This window comes from Mesocricetus auratus, unplaced genomic scaffold (genome assembly GCF_017639785.1).
Source record: "Mesocricetus auratus isolate SY011 unplaced genomic scaffold, BCM_Maur_2.0 Super-Scaffold_100029, whole genome shotgun sequence".
Lineage (NCBI taxonomy): Eukaryota > Metazoa > Chordata > Mammalia > Rodentia > Cricetidae > Mesocricetus > Mesocricetus auratus.
This window is the reverse complement of record NW_024429210.1, coordinates 14,014,298-14,041,803: the sequence shown is the minus strand read 5'-3', so window position 1 is coordinate 14,041,803 and position 27,506 is coordinate 14,014,298. Positions and strand designations below refer to the sequence as shown.

Here is a 27,506-nt window from a genome sequence, read left to right as displayed (position 1 = left end):
GTTAGGAGTCAGGAGCTTTAATTCACACCAAGGTGGGAGGGGCATAATCTCTGCTTCTGGAATTTGTTGGAAATGAGTTCTCTGGTTTGATGTGAAGACAGAGAGAGCTCAACGGTGGTGTCTCTACTGCGAATGCACGGGGAGGAAGTGTGATGCTGTTTCTCTTGGACACGATGAATTCTTGAAGAGGGCAGGTATGTGTTTTGCAGCATGTGTTGAACTCAGTTTCCACTAGGCAAAGAATTCAAGTCTGTGGCCCTCACACTGGATCCAAGAAGGAGCCAATCCTATGTGGGCTACTGCCTACACAGAACTTGAATTCTAATCTGATCCCTCCCTGTCATTATAGTTGGGGCACTGACTTGGCGGGGGAATTATTATAGGAATGAATATTATTACTGAGGTTTAAAAGCCTGTTGTAGTAAGTAACTCAATGATCAGCTTCTTCAGATCAATGCTATTCTCTAATGGTAAATAAAGGTATCTCTGAGCACCAGAAGGACCAGGCTGCAGCCCAGGGGCTTCTAAAAGTACCAAGCCTAAGTGACCATGACTATTCTGCCAAGGTCTGGGCACTCGGCACAGCCTCAGTAGAGGTCAAATTTGCACTTCTTGATCAAGATCTTTCATCAAACCATCTCTGGGTTTTGGTACTTAGTTCTCAGGCATTGCTGATATATACCAGGCTGGTCCTCTAAGCACTCCAAGTGGCTCTCAGCCATCACAAGCCCCAAAGTTCTACAGACATGTGTGTGTGTGACAGGTGGACAGATGACAAAACTAATATGCACAAAGCAGATGAGAAGAGGATAAGGGCAATGCCTATATATTTGGTCCTCAACATCAAAGTAGTCAATACTGTGTCCTCTAATGTGTGAGAAGTGCATGCTGGGCAGCCAATTAATCTCTCTGTAATTTGAAGTTCCTCTCTCCAGAGAGGGCACAGTGAGGACCCCATCAGATTTGCCAGTTTCTTTCCCAGCTTCCACCCGCCTCAAATATCCATGACCTTGACATATCACCCATCGAGAGGACTTCCCAAACCATCGATCCTCTGTGAGGTTTCGAAACCTCTACCTCCAGGATAACAGCCTGTGTGTGAATTTTAATTTTCTTGCAACTAAGGAAGGTGTGAGTGAAGATATGGAGGTTTTGTGTTATTTTTAGTGAAGGGTCTTTCTTCTCGAGGGGGAAGGAGAAAGGGATACCCTTTACCCACTTTGGTTCACTCCCTTCCAACAAAACAACTCTTAAAGCTACCTGTTCATTTAGCCTCAGAGCCTGAAAACAGAGCAGATCTGAAAGTGTGGAGAATGTCCAGGACAGTTCTCAAGGCTGCGGTTGAGCCAGACCAAACAATTTCTCTCCCAGGAGAGGAGGCACCACCCTTTATCAGCAAAGAGCTAGTACAGCTAGGCGATGCTGTCCACCACGCCTTGTGGGCTTAGAGCTCAGAGCAGAAGTCAGAGTGAAAGTGTGGTACAGGGGAGGGGTTCCTCTTGGAAGTAACTTTTTGTCTGGAAGTCCAGTCCTGACACTCAAACCCCATGAAGGAAACATGTGCAGAAGGGTCACAGAGAGACGGCACCTCGGTCCATCAGTAGACATCCTTGGTCTCTCTGTACTCGGAAACACACACATGTGTGTTTGTGAGCACATAGGGGGAGCATTGCCTTTGACTGTAACTGAACAGAACTAGGAGCATCAATTCTGGTTCACAAATCAACATGGGCTTAGTAAGCCGTAACGGTGCAGCACCCCCTGATCTCGTCCACACGGGAAGCTGTGGGGTGCATCCCAGTGAGGAGCAGATAAAACAATGCCCATGAAAGTGCTGTACAAAAATAAACTAGAGCACTATTATTTATGATGAGCAAGCACAAAGGAATCCAGGTAACAATTATTTTGCTACCTTCTCACTAGGTTAGGTAATCTAGCCAGAGGGTGAATGGGGAAGATTTTCCCCACTTAGGTTCACAGCCAATATAGAATGCACAGGTGTCTGAGATCTATTATTTATGAGCATATTTTAATATGCCATACTGTCTCTAATTCTCTTCTGAAGTTTTAGACAGTGGGAAATACCAAAGGGAGAGAAGTTCTTGGTGGATTCGGCACCTATCTGTAGAGCTCACTGCAGATATAAGGCGCTCGTGGCTACAGTGGTCTGTTCTGATGGGTGTCTCTTTCCTCCAGCAACGCTTTCCCCTTGTTAAAAATCATTTGATGTAAATAGTAAGCAGTTTCATGTTTGTTTGTCTGCATTAAGACCTATTCACTGGAAGTTTGGAATCCTAATATCAGAATATTTCATAAACAACTACTGACATTTACCACCCATCCAGTGATGTCTTTCTTGAACTAAATTAACGGACAAATTCAGCTCCTACATGTAGTCACCAAAAGCATATATTTGAAAAAGAGGATTCAGTGTGCCATATTTATGCATTATTTAATGGTATGCAAATTGTAAGTCAGGCAGGAAAACACACATCAGCATTAATAAACAGCAATACTACTACATTAATTATGATATTGCTATGATTTATTCCCTAGTTTTGCATTTTGAGTCTCTTTGAAAATGTATGCCATCTGATAAGCGAAGGCCTATTTCCTTTTCTACTCTCCTGACCATCCCTTGATTTTGGTCCCCTGACTACCCCAAGGGCTTCTGCAGGAAACAGGTATACAAACACAACACCCAAAGCAGCCACATTGTCTTATGAGCGTTAAAAATTAAACCACACACACACACAACCGCCTAAAGCTCCAACATTTATTATGTCAATGTTAAGCACACTTTTTAAAAGACAACATAGAATGTATAGAAACGAGGGGTTCAGGGCTCATGCTCATTTCCACAATACGGGTAGTTAGGTTGGCTGGTTTCAAAAGGGTCGGACATTGCTCCGCTAGTGACAGTCCAAGGGCCCTCTAAAGGGGATGGGTTCACTGTTCCAAGGTGGGTCTGTTTTTTTGTTTTTACTTTTTATTAAAAAATATAAATAAAACAGCACTGCAGGCCCGGGCTGGAAGGACTCGGCAGGACTCTTGTCTTCGCACAACAGCTTCTTGGAGGGATACTGTCAGAGAACATCACAAACTAGCAGGATGACGGGCCACGCTGGCATCGGCTGGGCGACACATGTCCACCCCGCCCCTGGGGGCTTCAAAGTTTCTCAGAACTTAAGGGCTCTTGGGCTTCCATCCGAAAACTGCCACACGTCTTGAGCTCTCTGGGCGCTACGCCGAATGGGGGTGTGTGAAGAACCTGCAAAGAGGTTGGAGACAGAGGAAGGAAAAAGTACAGGTGTGACTTGGCCTGGTGATTTTCTGTTCTCTCACTAGCGTTTTAAAATTACGACTTAAATCAACCACAGGGTGAGCCACCGGCACCGTCTCTACTGCAATCTCCCCTCCCTATGTCCCTGTGTCCACCTCGGGGCCTCTCCCACGTCCCCCACCACGTCACCCCAAGGACCCAGACTCCCTATTCCATCATGCGGAAGGCCTACTGAACTCAGGACACACCTGGAAGGGAAACACTGTTCCTTACGACTGAGAAAACTTGGCAGCAAACGGTCCTTTGGTCAAGGATAGTGGGAGAGGGGGGAGGGAGGGGAGACAATTTCTTAAAATGATAATAAAATTATAAAGAAACAAAAATCAAAACTGATGTAAAAGCAGTTCAACAAAAACATGAAATGCCATCAAGTTCAACGCCAAAGCAGCCAACGATTTACAAGAGGTGAACAAATCTCCCAAGAGAACCAGAACCCCCAAAAGTTGCCCTCGCCTGCACCCAAACTGCCTGTAGTTTCTTTCAAACATGCAGGGTTTTTTTGTTTTGTTTTGTTTGTTTTTTGTCACAGGAAAGGCAATGGTGAAGGAAGGGGAGTGATGATGCCCCTCCACGCGCCCCCCTTTCTGTGGGCCTTGCCTTGAAGCAACTGAGAGTCCAGATGTGCTGGGGAGGAAGGCTAGGGCTGCAGCATTCCAGGCCTCGTTACCATGGTGACCTGAAGCAGGGGCCTGGGGCCTCCTCTCCCCTGACTCCAGGAGGCCTGGGGTCTGGGGCTCAGCTGTGTTCCCACATACTCCCCCCTGAGCAGCGGGGACCTGGACTGAGGGCCCTGCTGTGACCAGGTGGACTCTGGGGAATCCCATCGTGGCCCAGTGCTAGCTAGCACTGCCCTTGAAACCATTTTAGCAGATGCCCCTCCAAACCCCTGCGTCTGACCACTACCTATATTTAAAGCCCTAATAAACGAAGTCCACCATAGGCATGTACCATATTCCTGGTTATTTAAAAGCACACCCAGCCCTGTAGGGATCCAGGGGCTACTGCTTAGGAGAAACTGTTTAATCTGCCTTTCTTTCGTTGTTTCTATGAAAACTCTGGTAGATTCATGTGCCCTCCTTACATAGTTTTTGCCACGCGACAGAGGAGAAGAGAAGCTTTTGGACCAATCATTGATCTGTGTTCAGGCAAGTTTGGTTACTTAAGTGCAATGACCCCTGTGAACTGCACTGGCTCCTTTTCCCGTTTGGGAGGGAGGGAGGGGTCTGCTACTCCCATGACAGATGACACAGAGAATTAGAAACAGGCCAGACTCCTTCCCCAAGGACTAACTCCCTGGCCATGTGCTGCGGGGAATGAAACAGTGAGCTAACAGGGCAACGAGATGCAAGGAAGCAGGGGTGTGGCCAACCATCCACGTCCACAGGCTATAGGGGTAGCAAGCCCCGGAGCACAGCCTGTGAATTCCAGTGCCCATTTCTTTAAAAAAAAAAAGCAAGCTCTGGGAAAGCCTGGGAGGATTTGCTAAGACCATGCTTTTTCAAAGTCAGTGTTCTCTCAAAAGCTACTTTCCTAAGTAGGTTGAAAGAGCTCTGTCAACCTCAGCCAAGTTCTTGAACACACTAGGCCAGGGGACAATGAGTGACCATACTGTAGGGAAGAGCACAGCCATCGGCCACCATGCTTGTGTGTGTGTGTGTGTGTGTGTGTGGAAGAGAGTGCAAAACCAGAAAACACACAGTATTTCCTCCCTGACTCCCACAGTAAAGTGGCAGGCAGTCAAGACCAACCCAGGGACTGCTCAATTTCTCTTGGGGATGGTCCTGAATAATCCTGGTGTCTTTCGGCCAACTCCCAGCGTCTGTGAACAAGCCACCGTGTTTCTTTCCTTTTCCAGTGGAAACCGTGTCTAGTTCGCCCCCACCCCCGTCACTTCCTTTTGAGTTCTCGCTTCAGCCACTATGAATATGCACAATATGGACTTATTGCATATACAAAAATGGTATTTAAATAAACAGCTCTATCCACAGAATGCCCCGAGGGGGGGCTTCAACTACTTCGCGCTTCCTGGCACGGCTGGTACAGAGGCAGCATGTTCACCCCACTTCTTAGCAACCTTTAGAACGTGCCGGATTCAGTCTTCCTGAAGATCCAATGAGAGGACAGCCAATGATCCCAGGAAGGGTGACACTGGAAGCATTAGGGGCTAAGATTTGAAATAACGACATTTTCTGTATCCCTGCTTATTAACTTTTTCTCATACGGAGGGCATTTTGTCCTGTTCTGCTTTGTTCATTCCCTTTGGAGCGTCCTAAGCATCAGGGGCTCACATACATAAAGGACATCTGGTATGTCAAGACTTACAAAAACTCAACTGTGGATTCTCAGGGAAAATGAACAGTCTCAGTACTTCTTTTTTTTTTTTTTTTAATCTACCAGTAATTCATGTTACTGGTGGGAATGTTTTGTTTTTTAGCTTGCATTCTAGTATAATTTAAAATGTTTGGGTTCAGGACAGAAAATGTCACTCAGAAGTTCTATTCTTGGTGTCTAGGTTTTCATGCCTCCATTGCTCACAGAGCTTCGGAAATAATATTTTATCAGAGGGTCGTAATACTTCACAAGAGGAAGTAACCTGAAGAAGCTGTCTCCCAACAAATTTATTTAACTTTGGGACCATGTAAATCAAACATAATCTGTGATTTATCACCAGATATTTGCACCCCCCCATTCCCGGTTTGATTTAAGATATCTCAACCTATAAGGATCCTGTATCCACCATTAATTTTGTCTGTCAGGATGCAAAATCTAATTACACTAAGAGCATCATATAGGGAAGAATTAGAATAAGTACTATATATAAAATCTACACAGCTGTACTCTGAGTTCCCACGGAAAGCACAACAGGGACACACAGAAACGGAATGGACTTTTAATACGGTGAAGCAAGAGTCACCACCATCTACAGCTGACAAGGCCCAGGGAAATATTTCTCTTTGTTCTGGAATCAGTTGGCACCCAGAAAACACAGATAGATACCTTTCCTCAGTTTACTGACAAACATCAACTTCTCCAAGGTGCTTCATCCCAGCCTCATCTCAGCACCTGTGCTATAATCCTCCAAATGTCTCTCAGCTCAGTCCCCCTTCCCCACTCAAACGAGCTTAAAAAACGAAGACTAAAAACCAAATACCTTGCTTTCTCTCTACTTAAAAAGATAAAACTCTTCAGGCCTCGTATAAAAGGCATCACACGGAAAGGCAACTTCACAGTCACCAGGAGGGAAGAACTATACAACAAAAATGCTACCGTGAGAAGACAACAGAACAGCTTTTGTGTGGGTTTTTACAAAAATAAGAACACTGTTGGATCCATTCATCTACACTTGGAACAGTGAGACAGTACCACAGAGGCACGTGCTATATAATAAAGCAAATTGATGCTGCAACATGCAGTAGTTGGAAAACCGACAACACAGATCTCTGAAAGGATTTTAAAACACACCTAACCTGCCTTTCAAGCCATCGCAAAATAGGAGAAGGTAATTAATTGCAGGGTTATCTACCCTTATTTGCCACCAGCAAGGTAGAACCTAATATATATATATATACATATAAAAATATATAAATATATATATATATATATATATAACAACCTGTGGCAAGTACAGACCATAGGAGTTCAGAATCACAAGGCAAGCCATGATGACTCTTAGGAGCCCAATAGTGACTTCCGGAGACCTGGCTTGGTCCAGCCATCTCTGGTTGCTGGCTTCTGCTTTGTTCTTCCTAACTTTTTTCTCCCCTCATCTTATTAGTACTTAACAGATTTATTATATTTAGTGCCTTTGTTTCTGGATTTTTAGGGCTGAGGAGAAGGGTCATTTTTATTACGAGAAGAGGTCATTATGTGGAGGTAGGGAGCTATTTGTTTAAGGACCCCTTTTTTGGCATCTAAGATAAGGAAACATCAAGAGAACAGGACTTTTAGACATACGATCACAGCAGAAAATCCAAAGGAAGTAACTGAGGGGCTGCTCCCGGGCTCATGGTACCTAGTGCGTTCTGCTAAGGATAGAGCAGAGGTTTTGAACAGTCCACAGAAATCACTTTCCAATTACCTAAAACTGTAATGCCTAAACCTATTTCCATGGCTTGAGGTATGCCTATTAATATAGTAAGTACATTATGCTCCTTTAGGGTATAATACACACATCAAAATGCCCACAGAAATTATCCTGAAAAAGACAGGCTGGCCTTCTCTCAAAACCTGCTACTTGGTTGTAAGTTATTTACAGAGTGTGTCAAATGAGGACACAAGAAGCTTACATTGTACTTTAATTTTTTTATTTTTTTCAATAAAGGGACAAAATGGGTGTATGAACAGGTTAATGCAGACAACTGCCAAAAAAACACAGACAGTGGTTTTTCCAATAGAACTTAACAAAGACCAGAAACAAATACAATAAAAAGCCAGGTTGTAATGACCTTTGGTCATCCAAATAAAAAAAATAAAAACAGAGAAAAATAAAAGATCAAATTAAGAGCCTCTGTTTTGAACAGGGCATATAAGCAATAATAAATAGTGACTCCCATAGTAAAAGATAAAATTTCAAGTTACGACAAACAGCTTTCATTACAGGAATAGAAAAGGCCAATAACAAAATATTCTGCATTGCCATTTACAAAAAAGTATTGACTAAAGCGGGCTTTCTCTTTAATATGCTTTGCATATGAAATTCTTTCCAATCTAAATATAAAGCACCATTTAGTTTTTGGCAATGAAAAAAACTGCAAAACATTTTTGTTTTTTTTTTTCCTTTTTTCTTTCTTTCTTTTACTGCATATGAAGGTAAGATGTTGGAATGTAGGTGATGGGCAGAGGGACAAAAGCACACTACATAACAAGCCAACGCTATTAGCTCGCAGTGCTGCATACAGCATGGCAGCAGGGAAAGGGACAAAAAAGGATATGTACAACCCCTATGACAGCCATTCGTGTGACAGTCTAGCAGACTCCTCAAACTGCCATTATATGGCTTCTCTGTACAATGTCACTCTCTCTCTCTCTCTCTCTCTCTCTCTCTCTCTCTCTCTCTCTCTCTCTCTCTCCTTTTTTGAAGCATACAAATAATTTGCACTATATTATCCTGCCAAATTAAAAAAATATACTGTGGCAGCCTGTCTTTTTTTCTACTACCAAAAAAGGTACATGGATACCTTTTAAGAGAACAAGCAACAGTTAAAAATACAAGCTTCAATATAAATACTATAAGTGCCTAACACTAGATGAACATTTAATTCAAATACCATTCTAGAAATACAGAAAAAAGACCATAAATGTGTTTTAGCATAGGAATCAACATGAGTGTGCATTTTCCTATATTTAAGTACTATATAATCTTAAACCTTTCCCCATGTATGTTTTTTTACAACCTGAAGAGCGGTGTGTGATCCAAGGCATAGAATTTCCACTACCATTTTTAAATGGATAACAGGTCTTGTAACACCACCAAGACAATGGAACCCTAAAATGCTGTCCCCCCTAAACATAATGAAGTGTCTTTTTAAAAATTTTTTTCTTAACATTATACTTAAAAAAGTTTTGTACAAAAAAAATCCTTGCACTGTAGAAGCGAAAGCATCATTCATTTCTATGTTAAGTGTGTTGTTTTTTCCATTCACAGCGCTTGCAATGTTGCGTCCAAGTAAGTAAGCTCATTAGTCAAGTAAATGGCTGGCAAAGTTTTTTGTTTTTTTGTCTTTTTAAGTTTTTTTTAAAGTTTTTTTAAATGCTCATTAATGAGATTGTGTTCAATTTTTTTCAGCATTCTTGCAACTTTTCCCTTAATAAAGACCTGTAAACTGGGAAAACTGTACAGTGCACTTAATTGTCCTATCTGAGTAGGTTTATTTTATACTCAACCTCTGTATCTCTGATTAGAGAAAAGATACAGGCATCATAGGCAGAGTCAAGTGCCATTTGAACACCAACTGGGGCAGATGCTAGCTTAATTTAAAAAAAAGAAAGAAAAGGAAAACAGAAAGAAACAGAAAGAAAAAGTAATAAAATAAAATAAAAACAATGAATCCTCTTCCATGTTAGCACAAATAGCACACAGTGTATGGAAAAGAAATGGAGTACAACTTTTAGGGAGCACAGACATATACACGGCTGCTCTTAAAACCCTTTCTCTTCCTTTTTGAAGAATGTCACATTAAATGTTAAATCTTAACAATTCATAGTTAATCATCATTGCATCACTATTAGCTTACATACCTGTTCTAGTTTAAAATGGCAAACACATTGTGCTAATAAATCACTTTTTTTGTCTCCGTCTGTCAAACTGTATCAAGCTCTTTTCTTAAATATAATCTAAAAGATCTTAAGTTTATCATTCGACTGTCCACTTGACAACCATGTAGATCTGCATCTACTTCTCTTGGTGCCAGAATGTCATTAAGCGTGTTACTTTGAACAACTCCCCACTGATGTATGTCACCATGCTCCAGGGCCTTTGCACATTTCACATTCAATTTAGTCATCATTTAGAAAGAATAAAATAAAACGTTAGGCAAAACAGCCCATTTCTTTTAAGCTCTCACCAGGAGCGAAGTAGCTTTTATACTGGTATCATCAGTTTTGTTCACAAAATTAAAGTCAAGGGACAAAATGATGATTAACTAGGACATAATAGGTCATATTTTAGGTAGCCATTGTTGTGAGAAATACAACATAGAACTACAAGCTAGGTCCTAAAGTTTATTGCCTCACCCAATGCTGAATTAAGCTACAAGTTTATAACAAGCAGAAAGAACCATCAACATGGTTTTAATAGATCCAAGGCACTCATATTTTAAAACCAAATGATAGAATAAAACTTGTTTTTCTGTTAATTTGTCAATTCAAGGCCTTTTTTCCCTCTCCAATTAATACATGTAACCCTTTAGAGACAGGCATTTAGCACACACTTTTTTTTTTCCAGTGCTATCTGTTCTGTCTGCAGAGGGTTTGTGAACCCAAACACTGTTTTCCCTCCTCGTGTTATAAAATAAAGCTGTACATGATATGTATTACAGAAGTGTGCAGCATGGTTTGTTTTTCCCCCCCTCTCTCACTCTTTCAGAATGGGACTGGAAACAGCGACATGTTTGCTCATAATGAATTAGGGACAATTTAAAATAGCCATAACATACCATACATGCTGTCTACGTTTAAAAAAAATACACAACATGTAAATTATTGCACAAGAGAAAGGCTCAAAGTTTGCGTAAAATGCAAGAGTATTGCCCCAAACAGATCATGCATTCAAACGGTGAGAACATAAAGAAATTTAAAACAAAAAAAGGAAGAAAGAAAAAGAAAAAACAAAAAACAAAAACAGGTGTGCTGGTGACAAGCACTCTCATTCATATTCTTAGCTTCCATTACCTCTGTTTGTTTGTCTGTTTGTTTGTTTAATCACATGGGACTAGAAAAAAATCCTACAGGGAGTAGGGCTGGAGGACAACGGGAAGAGGTGAAAAGGGGGGTCATTGGGTGGGAGCGAGGGAGGGGTATTAATATACCTCTATTCAGTTTTTATATCATTATTCAACACTCGATCACTGTGCCATTTTTTCATGTGTTTCTCCAGGGTACTGTACACGCTAAAAGGCATCTTACAAATTTCACATTTGTAAACGTCCTTCCCCACCTGGCCATGCGTTTTCATGTGCCTGGTGAGCTTGCTACTCTGGGCACAGGCATAGTTGCACAGCTCGCATTTATAAGGCCTTTCGCCCGTGTGGCTTCTCCTGTGGACAGTGAGATTGCTACAGTTCTTGAAGACTTTCCCACAGTACTCACAAGTGTCGCTGCGTCTGCCCTCTTTTGAGCTGGGCCTGCCCGGGCCCGGACCACTAATATGGGGCGTGCTCCCTCCACTTCCCGTGCCGCTGCGCCCAGAGATCCCTCCGTCCAGCTCCCCGGGCGGTGTGGAGAAGCGCAAGCTCCCGTTCTCCGAGGAGTGCTCTGATGAGGAGGCAAAAGGCGATTGTCTGGAGTCTCCGAAGCTAAGGAAGGGATCTTTGAGCTGCCTGGAGGCTGCATAGCCTGCGAGCCACTGCGAGTACACGTTCTCGGTGTTGGGCATCGCGGCTGGGGGCAGGTCAAACTCCTTCTCCAGCTTGATGCGCTTGGAGAAGGGGCTCAGCGAGCTGGGGCTACCCAGTAGCAGCTTTTTGGACAGACCCCCCGAAGCCGATTCGCCGGGGGAGCAGCCGCGGCCGTTAACAGTGCCATCGTCTATGCGGTCCGACTCGCCGGCCACCGAGTCTTCATCGCAAGTGTCCCTGTGGCCCTCGGCCTCGGCCAGGTGGCCACGCTTATGCTTCTCGCCCAGGACCTGGTGGAAGGCCTCGCTGAAGTGCTGCATGGAGCTGAGCACCATGCCCTGCATGACGTCGGGCAGGGCGCGACCCTCGTCGCCCACGCCCACCACGGCACCCCGAGAGCTGTTCTCATGGTGGCGCGCAGCCTCCAGGCTCAGCCCGAAGCCGTAGTCCACCCTCTCGCTCTCCGTCAGCTCCTCCTCCTCCTCTTCCTCCTCTTCCTCCTCTTCCTCATCGTCCTCCTCTTCCTCCTCATCCCCATTCTCTGGGATCAGGTTGGGGTCGTTCTCACTCTTGAACTTGGCCACCACTGACTTGAGCGCACTGCTGGCGCTGCCCACCAGGTCGCTGGTGCCAGGTTCCGGGGAGCTGGCAGTGGAAAGGCCGTCGTCAGACTTGACCGTCATGGGGGATGACTTGTGCATGTGTGTCTTCATGTGGCGCTTGAGCTTGCTGGCCTGTGTGCACGCGTGGTCGCACAGGTTGCACTTGTAGGGCTTCTCACCAGTGTGGCTGCGCCGATGCACCACCAGGTTGCTCTGAAATTTGAACGTCTTGCCGCAGAACTCGCATGACTTGGACTTGACTGGGGGCTGGGAGGGAGGAGGGGCGGATTGCAGAGGAGGGAGGGGGGGCGTCGCCAGGAAGGGTGGCTTGCTACCTGGCTGGAATGGTTGCAGTAACCTTTGCATAGGGCTGGGCCGGCCTGGGGACAGCGGCGGGCTAGACGTGTTCCCTGCCAGCTCTCTAAGTCTCCTAGAGAAATCCATGGCGGGAGGCTCCATAGCCATTGGATTCAACCGCAGCACCCTGTCAAAGGCACTCGGGTGATGGGTGGCCAGGGCCATCTCTTCCGCCCCCAGGCGCTCTATGCGGTGGGGGTCCAAGTGATGTCTCGGTGGTGGGCTAAACAGGGGGGGGGAGTGGGTGGAAAGCGCCCTTCTGCCAGGCCGGAAGCCTCTCTCGATACTGATCCTGGTATTCTTAGCAGGTTAAAGGGGTTATTGTCTGCAATATGAATCCCATGGAGAGGTGGCTGGGAAGGACATTCTGCACCTAGTCCCGAAGGGATACCAACCCGCGGGGTCAGGGGACTTCCGTGTTCGCTTTCTAAGTAGATCCTTAATCCATGAGTGTTCTGTGCGTGTTGCAAGAGAAACCATGCACTGGTGAATGGCTGTTTGCAAGTTGTACATGTGTAGCTGCTGGGCTCATCTTTACCTGCAAAATAATACAACACCACCATCAATGTTTAATCACCGAGGCAGGCATCAGCAACTGCTTATTCATGTTCCAACATCCCGCCTCTCCTGGCCCCACTCCTAAGTTGAGCTCATCTTTCCTTTCACCCATCCACCCCTACATGAAGTCTTCCATGTCTGGTGCCCAACAAGTATTTGTCAGATTGGTCTGCTCGGCATTTAACTCCGTTCTAAGAATTCCACATGCAAGCCCGTAGCATTAAGTCCTGTCCAATCCAGTGATAAAGGAGCACTACATCCTAGGGGCCTCAGCAAATGTCTTAACTTCCCCACCCCATTTGCTGAGGTATGTGCAAGTCATTTCATCTCTGTGCCGCTGTCTCACTGGTTAAATGGGGTACTGGGACAAGCTAGACTTCACCCAGGAAAACTTTTGCTCCCTAGCTCCGGTAGCCCTGGTCCATTTGCCTGTGGGCTGTAGGTGAATCTAACTTTCTCACTAGAGATATCACTGCATAAAGATATCAAAAAGGGATACAATCAATACAAATTCTCTGGTCCTAAGCCCCTTAGCAGGAAACATGGGGACTGCTGGTATTGCTAAAGTGACAAGAGACCCCAGAAGGGCCTTGGAAGAAGAGAGTAACATCACTCTTATTCCAGCCTGTGTGTAAGTTCCATACCATCCTCTAAGGACACCCATGCTGAATCTCAAGGGGACGGACGCTGTGATTGAAATCTCTAAAGGAAACTTTAATTCTGATTTAACTTCAAAGCTGTATTGAATCCTTAGGAGTCTGTCCCAGTGTAACAAGAGAGAGCAGAGAAGTTAGGAGTGGCTGGTGCCAACTTCGGCAGACTCAGCACCCTGGTTGTAGGAGCACTGAAGGCAGCCAGCACTGTGACAGGCGGCAGGCTGAGCAATGCTACCCTAGCCTCCTCCTCATTATTTTGAGAGGCTAACAACTTGAACCAAATTATACAACATCCCGCACCCTCGGCTGGGACTCGGCTCCAGTTGAGAAAGAAACAGAAAGATACAGTTCAGCTAGTCAACTCTTTGGCCAGTAGCCAAGCTGTCTGGAGAGGGGCCCTGCTTAAGTCACATTATTTCTCTCTTACTGAAAAGAACCCGAGAGTGGTAAATGCCACTTTGGCAAAGAGGGGGCCAGCTTGACTTCACAAAAATCATTCATTTTTTTCCTGATAGCTAAACTTAAGTATATTTATATATGTGTACAAATACATAGACTATATGGAATTACTAACCGAGAGTTAACCAGACAATTGCAGCCTTAAAATAAAAACGACAGAAGAGACAGGGGTCTAGGGACAAGAGTGAGAGTAGCTAGTGGCCAAGGGATCTAAATAAATAAATAAATAAATAATAGGACTGTGCTTAAAATATAACTGAGAAATACACTTTCTCCCTACGTGAGAAGAGGCCCTAAAACCCATGACTAGCATTTGGAAGTAACTTCCTCAATGGGACAAAATTCACCAGGGAGCTAAGGAGTGGGCATGAGGAATTCATCAATTATATGATTCCTCCATTTAGCAAGTTGGAAAGAAAAGCTGCCAAGGTCTTCTGAGGAGTCCCAAACACTCATATTCCAAAACAAGCCAGCCTCGCTCAAGCACTTGTCTAAATAATGGACTCCTGCCCTGCCCTTGCAATTTACTTAACAATGCATTTATAATCTCACTCAATATAGCCCACTCCTGGGGAAATCTTTTTAACAAGATTAGATGGTAAGATACCAAAATTAGGTTTCAAACATTTGTCTAATGTGGAAGGAGGAAGAAAGGCAGAGAGATTTTGAAAGAAAATGCTGACATTAGAATCACATTATCTGCCTATTTTTGTCTGCCTCTTCTCTTCAAAGGGAAATAAAAAGCTTCATTGAGAGTATTTTCATAATTTTTTTGTTGTTGCTGAACAATGACTTGGGTCCTAAATAGGCAGGGGAAAAAAATCTGGTTGCAACCACTGTGACCCTCCATGGGTTTCTCTTGGCCTCCCTAGGACTCTGGGTCATTATCATATATTTAGCCTGACAATCAGAACTGGGTAACTAAGGAGCTTTGTCAGCTGAGGCAAATCCTTAACACCTTCCATCCCTCCCAATGCCTTAAAGTCATATCTGACCCCTATAATCTCTTAATGCCTGGGGATGGACCCATAATTAGCAATGATGGCTTCAAATGTGCTGCGATGGGGCCCCTACAACACCAAGAGTCTCATCCATGACTTTCCCAAGAGGCTTAAAGGAAGGTCTGTTTTATTTTGCTTCCTAAAATCATTGTTTTTCAGAGCCAGCTACATGATCACACCACAGAACATTGGCGCTATCGTGCTGTCCTTCGCCTCACTCATCAGGTCAGAGAAAACGGCTTTGGTCTTATAACAAGCACACAACATACACTTTCCACTGTTGCATTTCGTATTCCCATCAACTAGATATTCTAGATCATGAGGGGCAGCTAGTGCAATCATAAAGTCAATGGGAAGGGCTGTTACGATTGAGACGAGAGATTGCATGGAAAGAGCCGCTCTAAAACTGGTAATTATTACCAGTCCACTAATAGCAAACGATGCATTACAATTTCACCATATAATCTGTATTTCACTTGGCTCATGCTGGCGCACCACATTATATTACAGTGCTCACAGATTCTAAATTCCTAAACTGCAGTCATCAATAAATGTGTTACTCGCCGTAATTTGTGAAATTACTTTGTTCATAACATCTTTGATGGTTTAGAAAGACCAGAATTGATTTCCTGCATGGCAAAATTAGGGCTACATTGATTTATTGATGTGTAAAATATAATAATATTCTTCATTTACTCTGATGAAAATCAACTTCTCACTCTGAGAGCCTCATTGGGCATTTACCAGGATTGTTTTGATTTAAAGCAATAAACTGAGCTCTGCCCTTCATCGGTACAAGAACCCAAGGCACTGAAAGGGTTAAACCCAGGTGTTAGGCCACCTACTTACTGACTTCTGTTTTATTTCATTTTATGAGAATGGTCTCCATTTTTAAATGTGTTACTAATGTGAAAAGTCATGTGACGGCGGCTTCACAATTTGAAAGAGCAGGGAACTCTGTGTTAGGACCCTTTCCTAGCTTATGACTTGGCGCCCAACATGAAATCTCCCTGAGCCTTTGGGTTCCTACATGTAAAGTAAGTATGAAAAACAGGACTTCTGAAGAACAGTTGCATCTAAAGCAGCCACAGGATACATAGCCGGGTGTAAGTGGTCAGGTCCGGTATGCAGGTTTCCATTACCAGCAGGTGTGATTGTGTGTGCGTGCGTGCGTGCGTGCGTGTGTGTGTGTGTGTGTGTGTGTGTGTGTGTGACTAACCACATTACACTCCCGATGGCTTGGGAAGGAAGGTCCATAGCAGCTTCAACCCAGGCTTTGGCAACAGAGGCAAGTGGGGGAATTTTGGGCCACCTTTAACAGTTTCACAGGCCACAAGGCTCTGAAAGCCAACGGCGGCTGGTCCGTGCAGCTGAAGAGGTTGGGCGCTAGCTTTGTCCTAGAGCTTTCTGGAGCCCACAGGCCACTGGTACATACCGTCTTCTGATCACAGCTGTATTGGTAAGTGTGCATTCTGCGTAATGGGGAAAGAGTAGGAAGGACTCCATATCAAGCTTTCCCAACCATCACCTCAAGCTCCCAGGCCACAAGAACACTAAGCCCGAGACAGGAGCCAAAACTGTCCTTGGCCAGCAGCCTCTGACCTCTCAACTCCACCCTCCACTGCCCTACTCAGTCTCCCTTCCCAGGGTGGCTTTGTTCCCACAGCCTAGCACAGGCCCCAGGCACCCCAGGCAAAAGAAAGCGTGTTCTCCACCCAGCTGACATGCAGGGACTCAAATCTGTGAAGCCACCCCCTAAACTCTGCAGTGTGTGGTTTAATCCAGGCTCCTGCCCAGCTGGAGTGGGGGGAGGAGAGGTGCTTCTCACCCCCACACACCAGGACCCAAGGGCTTGTGAAGTCCTACAACAGTTCTCTATTACCCAGGGTTACCCAGGAGTGAATACAACTAAGCGCATCTGCTCTCAGGGCCCATGACCTGCCCGGCAGGCACCATTTACAGGTGGGCCAGACCAGTGGCCCTCCCTGAAAGGACGTCTCACTGACAGCCTGGCTCTTGCTCATACTCGCTCCTGCCCCTTTTTCTTCCCACAGCCAAGTGAGGTTTTTTTTTGTTGTTGTTTACTTGAAAATTAACATTAGACCCCATACTTCCCTTTTTCTTGAATCTGCTTTTTTTGTGGGGGGAGGGGTTTGGGGTGGAATCAACTCTTTCTTCAAATACTGTGGCCATGTGTGATTCATACCACATACTTCTACACAGAGAAGAAAACTGAATTGCTTTCTAAAACATCTTTCAGAAAACATTTTTATAAATGAATAAATCCGACGGTCCCCACTGTAGAAGTCAGTGGTGGCGGAGGCATATGTGTGTGAAGGCAGCACTGGGCTCTCTACATCTTACCTACATTTCTGGGCGTTTTTCTCTAAAATAAGGAGAAAAACAGAAAGCATATGTGTTGTGTATCTGTATGCATATATATGTACATATATAATAACCATGTGTATCTATCTATAAATACGCCATGTTCAGATACACATGTGAATGCATAAGTAGCATGCATTACAGTATCTCTGGAGTAATTGTAAACTGCCTGTGGTACTGGCCCCTGCTAACGATGTATGCCAAACAATCAATTCAAAGCATCTACAATGCCATGTAAGTGAATGTCCAGCAACAGGATGGGCTGTGAACACAGGGATGTACCAGCTACCGGCTGTGGAGCCAGGAGAGACCCGGGAGAGAAGCCCCCAGGGATGAGCTGCAGGCGGCTCCAGGCCTCCCCCGAGAAAAGCAAGGCAAAGGAGAGGGAAAGTCACTCTTGGGACTATGGTAGGAGAGCTGGTGCCCAGTGAGTAGGGAAATAATACATGTGCGGGTACCTATCTGTGTTGGAAGAAACTCCCTCCAGTACTTAAAAAGTAAGGACAGTTTCCAGGAACCCTCATCTCTACACACATGTACATTTGTAGAAGAGATAATGTTCAACTTACAAATACCCTGCGGGGCATATTCTGCACTCATCCCGGGCGTGGGGATTAGAGCTCCATGTGCAGATCGGGGGGAGGACAGGCCCCTCCAGTGCAGAAGTTTATCTGTGAAAGAGACCCAGAGTCAAACACTACAGCCATAAACAATGTGCATCGTAAACCACAGGATATCACATTTCACTTCCATTACAACAGATTAACATCATTACAACAGCCTTGCAGATAGTTACCAGACCCAGGGCAGAGAGCTGTCCCCCACAGTTTTTGTTTTGTTTTTAATTCTGGTCTTTTTTGGACAACAAGGAAGGGGTCGGTTTGAAGTCTGAAGCAGGGGCTGCTTGGACTTACGTCACTTTAGTTCTTAGGTCCCTTCGCTTATTTGTTGTTATTTGATTGTTACAAGAGGTATAGAAATAGAAAGGAGAAATTGGCAGTGACAGGGTGGGCCAGAGAAGTGGGATTTATCTGCAAGGCTGCTTTACATGAATACACTCACTATAGACAAACCCACGCCAGCAGTAGGCTAATAGGAAGCAAGTGGGTTTGTGAACCACTTTTGGCAATAGCACTGCTTAGCTTCCTCAAAGTCAGGTATTTCAGGACTCAGTGGGCCACACTGTAGAATCCTGTCAATGGGTACCCCAGGAAGGCAAGCCTTCTCACTGTACAAAGCAATGGGGAATGAAGATTAGACTTCTAGCATTTAAATACCTTTGGCTAAGCCCCCCACATCCCTTCAGGGTGAAGGAAAATGCTGCTAGGTGACAAGGCAAACCAACAAACAAACAACAACAACAACAACAAAAACCAAAGGTACCCAACAGCAGCACCAGAGGTCCCTATCCACTGCACACCCGCTGACCCGTGACTTCCCACCACCACATGGAGCCATAGAAGCCCTTTCAGCACAGGGCTGTTTGTAGGAAAGGAAGCATGGCTTGTGTAACCCGGGGACACTGTGGATTCTGTCCTCCATGTCCGGCTTTTGGGAAACAGTCCAGCTAACTACCCTTAGAAATGATGGCCTTGAGATGGCCTGGAAGACAGACGAGTTCATGTGTCCCAGGGTTGGAGTTTAGAAAACCTGAATTTGATGGCGAGTAAACAGGGCATGCCTAACAGTAACGGCACTTAAAAAGCACGGCCAGTGTACTCCAGGACTCAGTTTCCATACACTGGGAGCCACAACCCCACCTAGGCCACATCACTAAATGCAGAGGTCATTGAAAATTAGCAACTAAAAGATTTCTGAGCATACAATGACCAAAAATTAATTCAAAAGCCAAATGAATTTTGGTCAGGCTTGCCCACGTGTTACATGTCACTGCAGCCTTGGCTCCAAATGTAACATGTTAACATGTGCACATAGCACTGTGCATGCCATTCAGGCCAAGCAACATAAGAAGACTCGCTGCCTGAAACAGCTGGGCCCAATACTTCCTCACTGCTGTTCTTAAACATGCAAATATCAAGTTAGTCTATCTTTGCATTGTATTTGATAGAATGTTTTTATTTTAAACGTTGTTTGAATTGCTAACTTTTGAATTTCAGAAGGGGGGAATAATCAAACTAATTTTGGCTTGGAATTAGGACAGAATTTCCAACCATTTCTGAACTAGTGCTAGACATTCTGCCATTTTGAACTACATATTTATGAGAAGTGGGTTTTCAAAATTAGTGATTATAAAATCAAAATATCAATGAACTTTGAAAAACACTGAAGATGCTTTAGTATCAAATATTAAGCCAAGATTTCTTTATGTAAAAGTAAACACACTCATCCAATCTCATTAGTATGCATATTTGCCTTAGTCTTTAATAAGTGTTAAGATTATACACATACCAAATAATTGCTTAAAAATAAATTTCCTTATAATTTATTTTAAGTAAATGTTTGATCTGTGTAAGTATTTTATATTTGTACATACTGAGGGTCATAGAAAAAGTCAGGTGAAACGGAGTCGCAAGTGGAAAAAATTTAAGATTTCTTTGTCATCACTTTATTGACGAGTTGCCAAATGCAGGTCAGGACAGTTAGGACCAGGCTCCCTCGTGTGAGGAACCTGATGGGTGACAATGGCAGGCAGTACACATTTGTATTACTGGGCTGTCATGGAAGACTACCAGGCCTTAGACCTGCAGTTCTCAACCTGTGGGTTGAGACGCCTTGGGGGTCAAGAGACCCTTTCACAGGGATCTCACATCAGATATCCTATACATCAGATGTTTACATTACAATTCAGTAGCAAAATTACAGTTTTGAAGTAGCAACAGAAATGATTCTATGGTTGGGGATCACCACATATGAGGAACTGTTTACAGGGTCTCACATTATGACGGCTGAGAACCACTCACTGCCTTAGACCTTCTATGATGACACCATCTACTCTACTCTCAGATCAAAGCCAAGATAAAACCACACACACACACACACACACACACACACACACACACACACACACACAAATCCCACAACTGTGGGAGACTGGCCTCAAGACACAAATGTGTACCTTTTGTTAGCGGTGCTAAACTGGGAATGCGGGTAAAAATCAAGGGTCGGCTTAGTTCTTGACGTTTTCGAGAAGAAATCTGAGACTCCTGTCTTGCACCTGTTCCTGCCTCGGCAAGCTTTTTTGTGGCAGAGCGTGAAATTCTTTTCTCAGAAAACCACACAACTGAGGTATTTCTGTGACCCCCAGCACAAAAGCAACAAGGTCCTTGAACCCCTGCACAGGGAGAGTCTAACTTCAAATTTCCTGCCACTTCAGGAAGAGGCCCAACTGTACCCCAGCAAGGAATGGGAGAGCTGTCAGCCCAATTCCAGCTGAACCATTCACGTGCATTGTTAGACGTCTGCTAACCTGTTAGCAGGAAACAAGTAAGCCCAGGGAAGCAGGGACCATGGGGAAAAGTGCCTGAGGAGCCAGCTTTGGAATTTGGAGTTTTGGTTTTCGAGTTGTATGAACCCTCAGTGGTCACATCTGCATCTTCATTTTAAAGATGGGGATACCAGGGCCCTGACAGGAAGGGACGGACGGTGGCTATGTGGGTGATTAGAAACAAAGCAAAGATCTGAGTTAGTTTCCAGTTAGGAGAGATCTGTGTCAGGCCTCCCCCTCTCTGCCGGCTCTGCCGTGGTCTTCACTGGCTAGTAAGTACCAAAAAAGGAGATTCTCTTGGGCCAGCGAGGTGGCTCAGGGAACAAAGGCACTTGCTACCAAGCAAAACAACCTGAGTTCAGTCCCAGAACTAACTCCCATAAGTTGTCCTCAGATCTCCATATATGTGCCATGACACATGTGCAGTGCCCCCACACTAAAAAAATTACACACGCGCACACACATACATACATGCCTAGTTTTAAAAAGAAAAGGAAGTTCTCATTCTACTAACTCACTGGGCAGACTTACCAGCCTGTACTGGAGCAGGCCAGTCTGGCTGTGGCCAGGCTTTCAGAAGGCCAGAGACTGCGGGCCTGCAACACAGCACCCACTCTGCAGCAAGAGCCTGTGGACCTCAGTTCGCTATCACACCCTCTCCCTCTGCAGATAAGCCAGCTAAGGAGAAACAGTGTTGCCCCTAGCCAGTAATTTATTTTAGAAAACAGCACATTGTCATGGTGACAGTGATGAGGGGGTGGCGGCTTGAATGTCCTCTCCAGGAAGAGGGTCAAGCAGGGCTGATTATGAACTCAACTGATTCCTGCAGCTTCTTCTACTAAAACCATCCTTTAATGTTCTCCTTAGCAAGGAGAATCGACATTCCCACATGAACTGGAAATGCTAAATTGTTAATAGCCTCCCTAGGGTTTAACTTCTTGCTATGATGCCTTCAATTATTTCATCACATATTAGGCAAAGTAAAGTATCACAATTAATGTTTCTGGACATCAACCAGAGGAGCGAGCCGTTCTGCCTCCTTCCCCGTTTGTTCAGTCTTCCCTGTTCTGCAAGATGGAGGAGATCTGTGCTAGCAGAAGGCCACTTTTCAGGCTCTTCTCTCCCCAGAGAGAACTGGGCTCCTTAGCTGGCTGGGGAGTGATGATCTATAGTTATGTCTGCCTGTTTCTTTGTGGATGCTCTTAGTGAACAGCTCCCAAGTGTAGACCCAGGCCCAGACAGAGCAGATTACTGGGGCCATCCTCAGAGTGAGCAGATCAGAAGCCGAATGGGGTGGAGGAATGTCTACACTATGTAGGCCCTTCAGGTGACTATGACTAAGTCAAGTCTAACTCAATTTAACTGAGCCTAGGGAGAGAAATTAGAAACTGGAAGTGTTGATGGTCCTTAGTAGGGCTCCATGGACCATGAGACTGTCGTCCCTTCCATGTCCCTCCTCTTTTAGGATTAAGAAAGTCAAAATCAGGGAAATTCCTAAAGGTCCCTCCTCCATATGGAGTTTAAGGTTCTAGTCCACTCTTCATCTACCCATCACTGACTGACCCAGGCTCCTCAACAAATAGGAAGCCCACATGAGACAACACTCAAACCACCTCGTCAAGCAGACAGAGTTCTCACTGCTTCCCGACAACCACAGTGGTGGGCTGAGACGGACACAAGGAACGGCCACACCCTCCTCCTTTCTCTTCCCAGGCTTCCTAGTGTGGTATACTGCCTTTTGGTGAAACAGTTTCCAAATGCCTCCTGATCCTTGAGTAGAAGGCTTTTCAAACTGTCCCTTCAGAAAGGTTCCTTTAGACCTCTTCCATGTGGGGGTCTCAGAGAAGGTTTATACATTGTAAGGTTGTGGCTGAATACAAAAATAATGACTTCATTTTCAGGTCTCACTAAAAAGCAACAAGTTGGGCACGGTTCTGATTTAATGTTGTACATTGGACACTTTTGTTTTCATGTGATATTAACTTTGGACAAGGTGCTCCTCGAAGAGATCAGCTCAGATTGAAGATCACTGAATCAAGTTCTTGGTTTCCTCAAGAACAACTCAAAAGATTTCTTGACCACTAGCATGCTGTTTGCATCTGCAGCTCATCAACAGGCATGCAATACAGTCAGCCACACAGCTGTCCACTCATCACTGAGCAATGGTGATGGAAACAGTTAAGCCCCGAGTGTTACTCCCAACACACTTCTTCAATTCTTCAGCAACCCAACTTCCTACAAGAGTAAAAGGCTGAGGCGTGGCTCCACAGACGAGCACTTACTTGCCTGGCCCGTATGTATGAGACCCTGGGTTTGACCTCCGGAGAGCCCCCTTCAAATGGTATTAAAACAAAGATCCCAGCCCTCTTCACAGAAAACAGTGATGTGCACTGTGTGTTTTCCTCTTAATTGCGCACACCTAGCTGACTCTGTCCCGAAGGAGAAGCCTAGGAAGCACTGTCCTCCTCCTCCTCCTCCTTGTGGGTGACAAACCACTAGGGGAGGTAACAGGCCCAAATAAAGGATTGGAACAGTCCCATCAGCTCTACAACCCTCGGGTCTTCCCTTCACCTATCTATAAGGTAGTCTAGTCTAGAAGCATCTTAGCAAACTAAAGAGCAAATGCAGTCCTTTAAATATCCTCTGTGATGCTCTACTTCTTGCTCCTGACCTTTAGTTTTACATTGGGTACCAGTCCCTCTCTGAAAGCCTGGTTTACCAGCATTCTAGAACAAACATAAGCAAACCTGTGTCCTGAGTTGTGTTGATCAGGACTGAATACATGCCAGTTTTACCACTGCACGCAGAACTCCTAGTTAACCTTCTGATATTGTTCAAGGTATACTGACTTTTATTCTGGAACGAGCATTTTCTCCTTCATTTTTTCCCCCACTAAATCAAGACAATCTCTGTTTTATTTGCTTGCTTGTTTGTTTGTCTGGAGGCAAAGTCTCACTATGTAGCCCTAACTAGGCTAGAACTTGCTGTGTAGACCAGGCTGCCCTTGAACTCATAGAAATTGGACTCCCTGTCTGGCTTCTGAGTCCCAGGATTAAACGCTTGTACCACCACACCTAGCCCACGATGCTCCCATGATTCTCTTAAAATATTTTCTGCAAAAGCAGAAGCAAGCAAGAATCCTGAACACAACACTCTAGAATTTTCTTGTTTGTAACTTGGTTGGTTTTTATACTGTTTGATACCACACCCAGTGACTTAATTGCATCACTCATTTAAATACTCTCTTTTTTATTTCTTGGCCAATTCTACTCTCTCTCAGACCTGTGATTATCCAAACGGGTTGCTAATGTCACCTTGGAAGAGTTGTCATGCTAGGCCTCCTCTCAATGAGGAAGAAGGAAGAGATGGCATCTTCTATGCCCCATCTATAAAGATGCAAGCCGCCAATCTGTCAGGCCTAAACAAAATTCTCTGCAATCTGTGTCTTTAACATAAGCAAAGCATATAATTCAAAAAATAAAAAGAGAACTTGCCTTTCTGAAGAATAACTAAGCAGAGAAACATTGTGTTCCATCTCTGTGTTGAAATGCAGATTTCCCACTAAAAGGCAAATCTTTCATTTCAAAAGGTTGAATAGGATGGTACTTAAAAAAAGAATTCCAGCTGGTTAAATTTAGGGTGTTGAAAAAAAAGTTCACTCCAATAATATTCTTTGGCTCTGGGCCCAAAGTATTTTCACTTGATCGTGAATTAGATAAATTTTTATTACACTTTAAACTTTTGCCTTAGAATAGTGAGGCTTTTTGAGGGGACTGTGAGGGCAGCTGAATAAAAAGACAAATTGTCTTACAACCATTTTTTGTTGTTTATTTAACCATGTACCTCACTATGCAGAAATGTGTGCTCCAGGATACATTCCCTTCATTCATTCTTACATGCATTCATTCAACAAATATTTACCAAAAGCCTATAATGCCCCAAGCTATGGTCTGACGTCTGTGGGAAGTACAAAGTACTCAGGCTGTCATGCAGAGCCTGCATCCAGCACGGAACATACAGCTGGAATAGATGCTCCCACTCAGCATAAAAACCATGGAAGGAACAGGACTGCTGTGAAAACCCACAGGAAGAGAAATCTTGGTGGGTTGTCAGTATCCATAGATGTTGGGCTCCCAAATCTGCAGCTGCTCAAATCTTTCATATACAATAGCATAATATTTACATATACTACGCACATCCTTCCACATTCTTAAATCATCTCTAAAACACTGCAGATGCTTGAGAAAAGGCATTACTATTTGGGAAATAATGACAAGGAAAATCTGTACGTGTTGAGGCTAGACGCCATTTTTAAAAGTACTTTTAATCTGAGATTGGAAGAACCTGTGAACACAAAAGCCACTGCGTGGAGATGCCCAAGTGTCCTTCACTGTGGAGGGAGAACAGGGCTTGGGAAGAGGACGACTTGGAAAGCCCAGGGAAAGGCTTTCTAGACAACAGCAAGAAAGGGTGCTGTTGCTCTGCAGAAGCAGGCTCCACGGCACCCACAGCAAAGGGGCTCACCAGGCAGTCACACTCACACTAAAATACCGCACAGCCATTCATTCATCCAGGTGACAGCAGTGGCTATGGTCAACCAAATGTCAAGTCTTCAGCTTCATCCTTTGAAATGCCATGTTTCCTTAAATAAGGGCCAGAGCCATGTGGCCTACTCCCAGAAAGCTCACCTGCCCTGTGTTGCCTCACCCCCCACCCCACTCCTACCTCAAGCTCCCTTCTCCTAGGCAGCAGTGGGTGGTCTGCCAGACAGCCAGTGGTGATAGCCCCGCTCTTCTTTGAAACCCTGCCTGCCTGCCTTAAATAATCTGTTACAGATGTACTGCCAGTTTAAGATGCCCTTGTACTTGTTGAATCATTTTCTGCAAACAACTGTGGAGAAACATTGAGATTTCCCTACACTACACTGTCCCATCATCATCAACATGACCTTGCTCCAAACGTCCCCTTGCTTCTCGTCAAAGTCATGGAGATCTTTGTCCATCTCTGAGTCCTTATTTGAGAGTTGTGTGAGCCTCTGTTGGGTGCATTTTCCAGGTCGTTTGGGGGAGGGGGACTTAAAAGCTACTTTTAAAGACACTAAAGACAGTGCTGCAAGGCTTAGAGCACCCAGGAAGCTGATGCAGGAGGATCAAGAATTTGAGGCCAGCCTAGGCTATATAATAAGTTCCAGGTCAGTCTGGCTCAAATAAACAAGAGAAAGAAAACACATGCAGAGGAGAGAGTAGGGGGAGGCAGGGAGGGAGAGAGAGAGAGAGAGAGAGAGAGAGAGAGAGAGAGAGAGAGAGAGAGAGAGAGAGAGAGAGAGAGAGACTCCTTAAGGCAATGCATCCAGTCTCGTCTCCACAGCCTATCCCCGGATTCTGTTCCTGTTGGAGCAAAGCCAGGGACCTTGGTGCTCCAGTCCTAACTTTGCAACTCACCATCCATTTCTCACTTTGAATAAATCCCATCCATTTCTCACTTTGAAGAAATCCCATCCTCCTTCTGGCACTAAGTCTTCTCAACTTTAAAAAAGAGAAGGCTGGATCAACTGAGTGGCTCCTCTCTCCTGCTTCCCACGCCTGTCCAAGACTCCTTGTAACCAAGCTGGCAGCTGGCTGGAGGGACCTACAGGACACTGTGAGCTTGGATATGAGCTAATTTTTTGAGACAGAGAAAGTGATCCTGGATTTCAACCTCGCAGGGCACAGACTTGCAAAGTTAAACCCTCTGCATGGCAGAGACGAAAGGCAGGGGTGTCCTGAGCCAATCAGAGGGAAGGTGAGAAAACCAGGAAGAGGCATCCCACACGCCCAGGCTAAATGTCAAGGGAAAAGGTCTGGCAGCCCATGCCAGACAGAAGGCCAGTGGCAGAGGAAGGCTCAGAGCCACAGCCAGCCCCACTGCTCAGTAAAGCATGCACCGGCCTGGAAACTTGAGTCTCTCCCCAGCTACCTTCAACAAGAGTGTCAAGTCCAGGTGCCTGCCCTCAATCATCACGGCATGTTCCTGGAAAACGAGTGTGAAGCAAGGCTCTGCAAACTGAATCACACTGGCTAACTGCTACAATTTCACAAGCTTCCTCAGTCACACTGGCCTCATACAACTCCATAAGTCCCCTCACTCTCCTGAGTTCACCAAAAACTGGCAGGACTTCCTTCTAACATTCTAAGTGTGCACACCCCCTTACCCCCTCCATCAAGTAGTTAATGCTCTGTAAACAAACACTTTAAATTGAGTGGGGGAGCTTACTATTAAAGGAACCCTGCTGTGAAACCTTTGGAAAAGTTAACAATCTTTCTACAAGATAAAAAATTACCCCTTCCTTTGTCAGTTTCCATTCATGAAATGTTGGTTGTGTGTTGGACCTTCTGAAAGCTGGGCAAAGTCCGCAGTCAGTGTGGCTCTGTGAGTAGGAGGGGTGAGGGATCTAAGAAGCATCCCTGAGCATGGTTCCAAATTGGTCCAGCCTCATACCAACATGTTCTAGACACCCTAGCTCCAAAAATGAACGAAAGGGGAGGAAACCGCCAGCCAGTCACCTGCCGACCTTTGAAGACGCACCCCCAGTTAGATGGCAGGGGAGGGAGGAGTAGCCATTTCAACTGAGGTGAGGAAGAAGTATGTAGGGCTGTAAGATGGATCC

General features: G+C 44.9%; 1 protein-coding gene across 1 annotated transcript in view; it reads right to left on the bottom strand.

The window, feature by feature from the left end:
• Positions 1 to 2,762: 2,762 nt before the first annotated feature.
• Positions 2,763 to 27,506, bottom strand: part of Bcl11a (BAF chromatin remodeling complex subunit BCL11A) — a 93,033-nt gene continuing 68,289 nt past the window's right edge. Inside the window, 4 exon segments of the mRNA XM_005070364.4 lie at positions 2,763 to 3,271; positions 11,150 to 12,593; positions 12,596 to 12,894; positions 17,985 to 18,086. Coding sequence (XP_005070421.1) covers positions 3,180 to 3,271; positions 11,150 to 12,593; positions 12,596 to 12,894; positions 17,985 to 18,086 — 1,937 coding nt within the window. The 3' untranslated portion in view covers positions 2,763 to 3,179.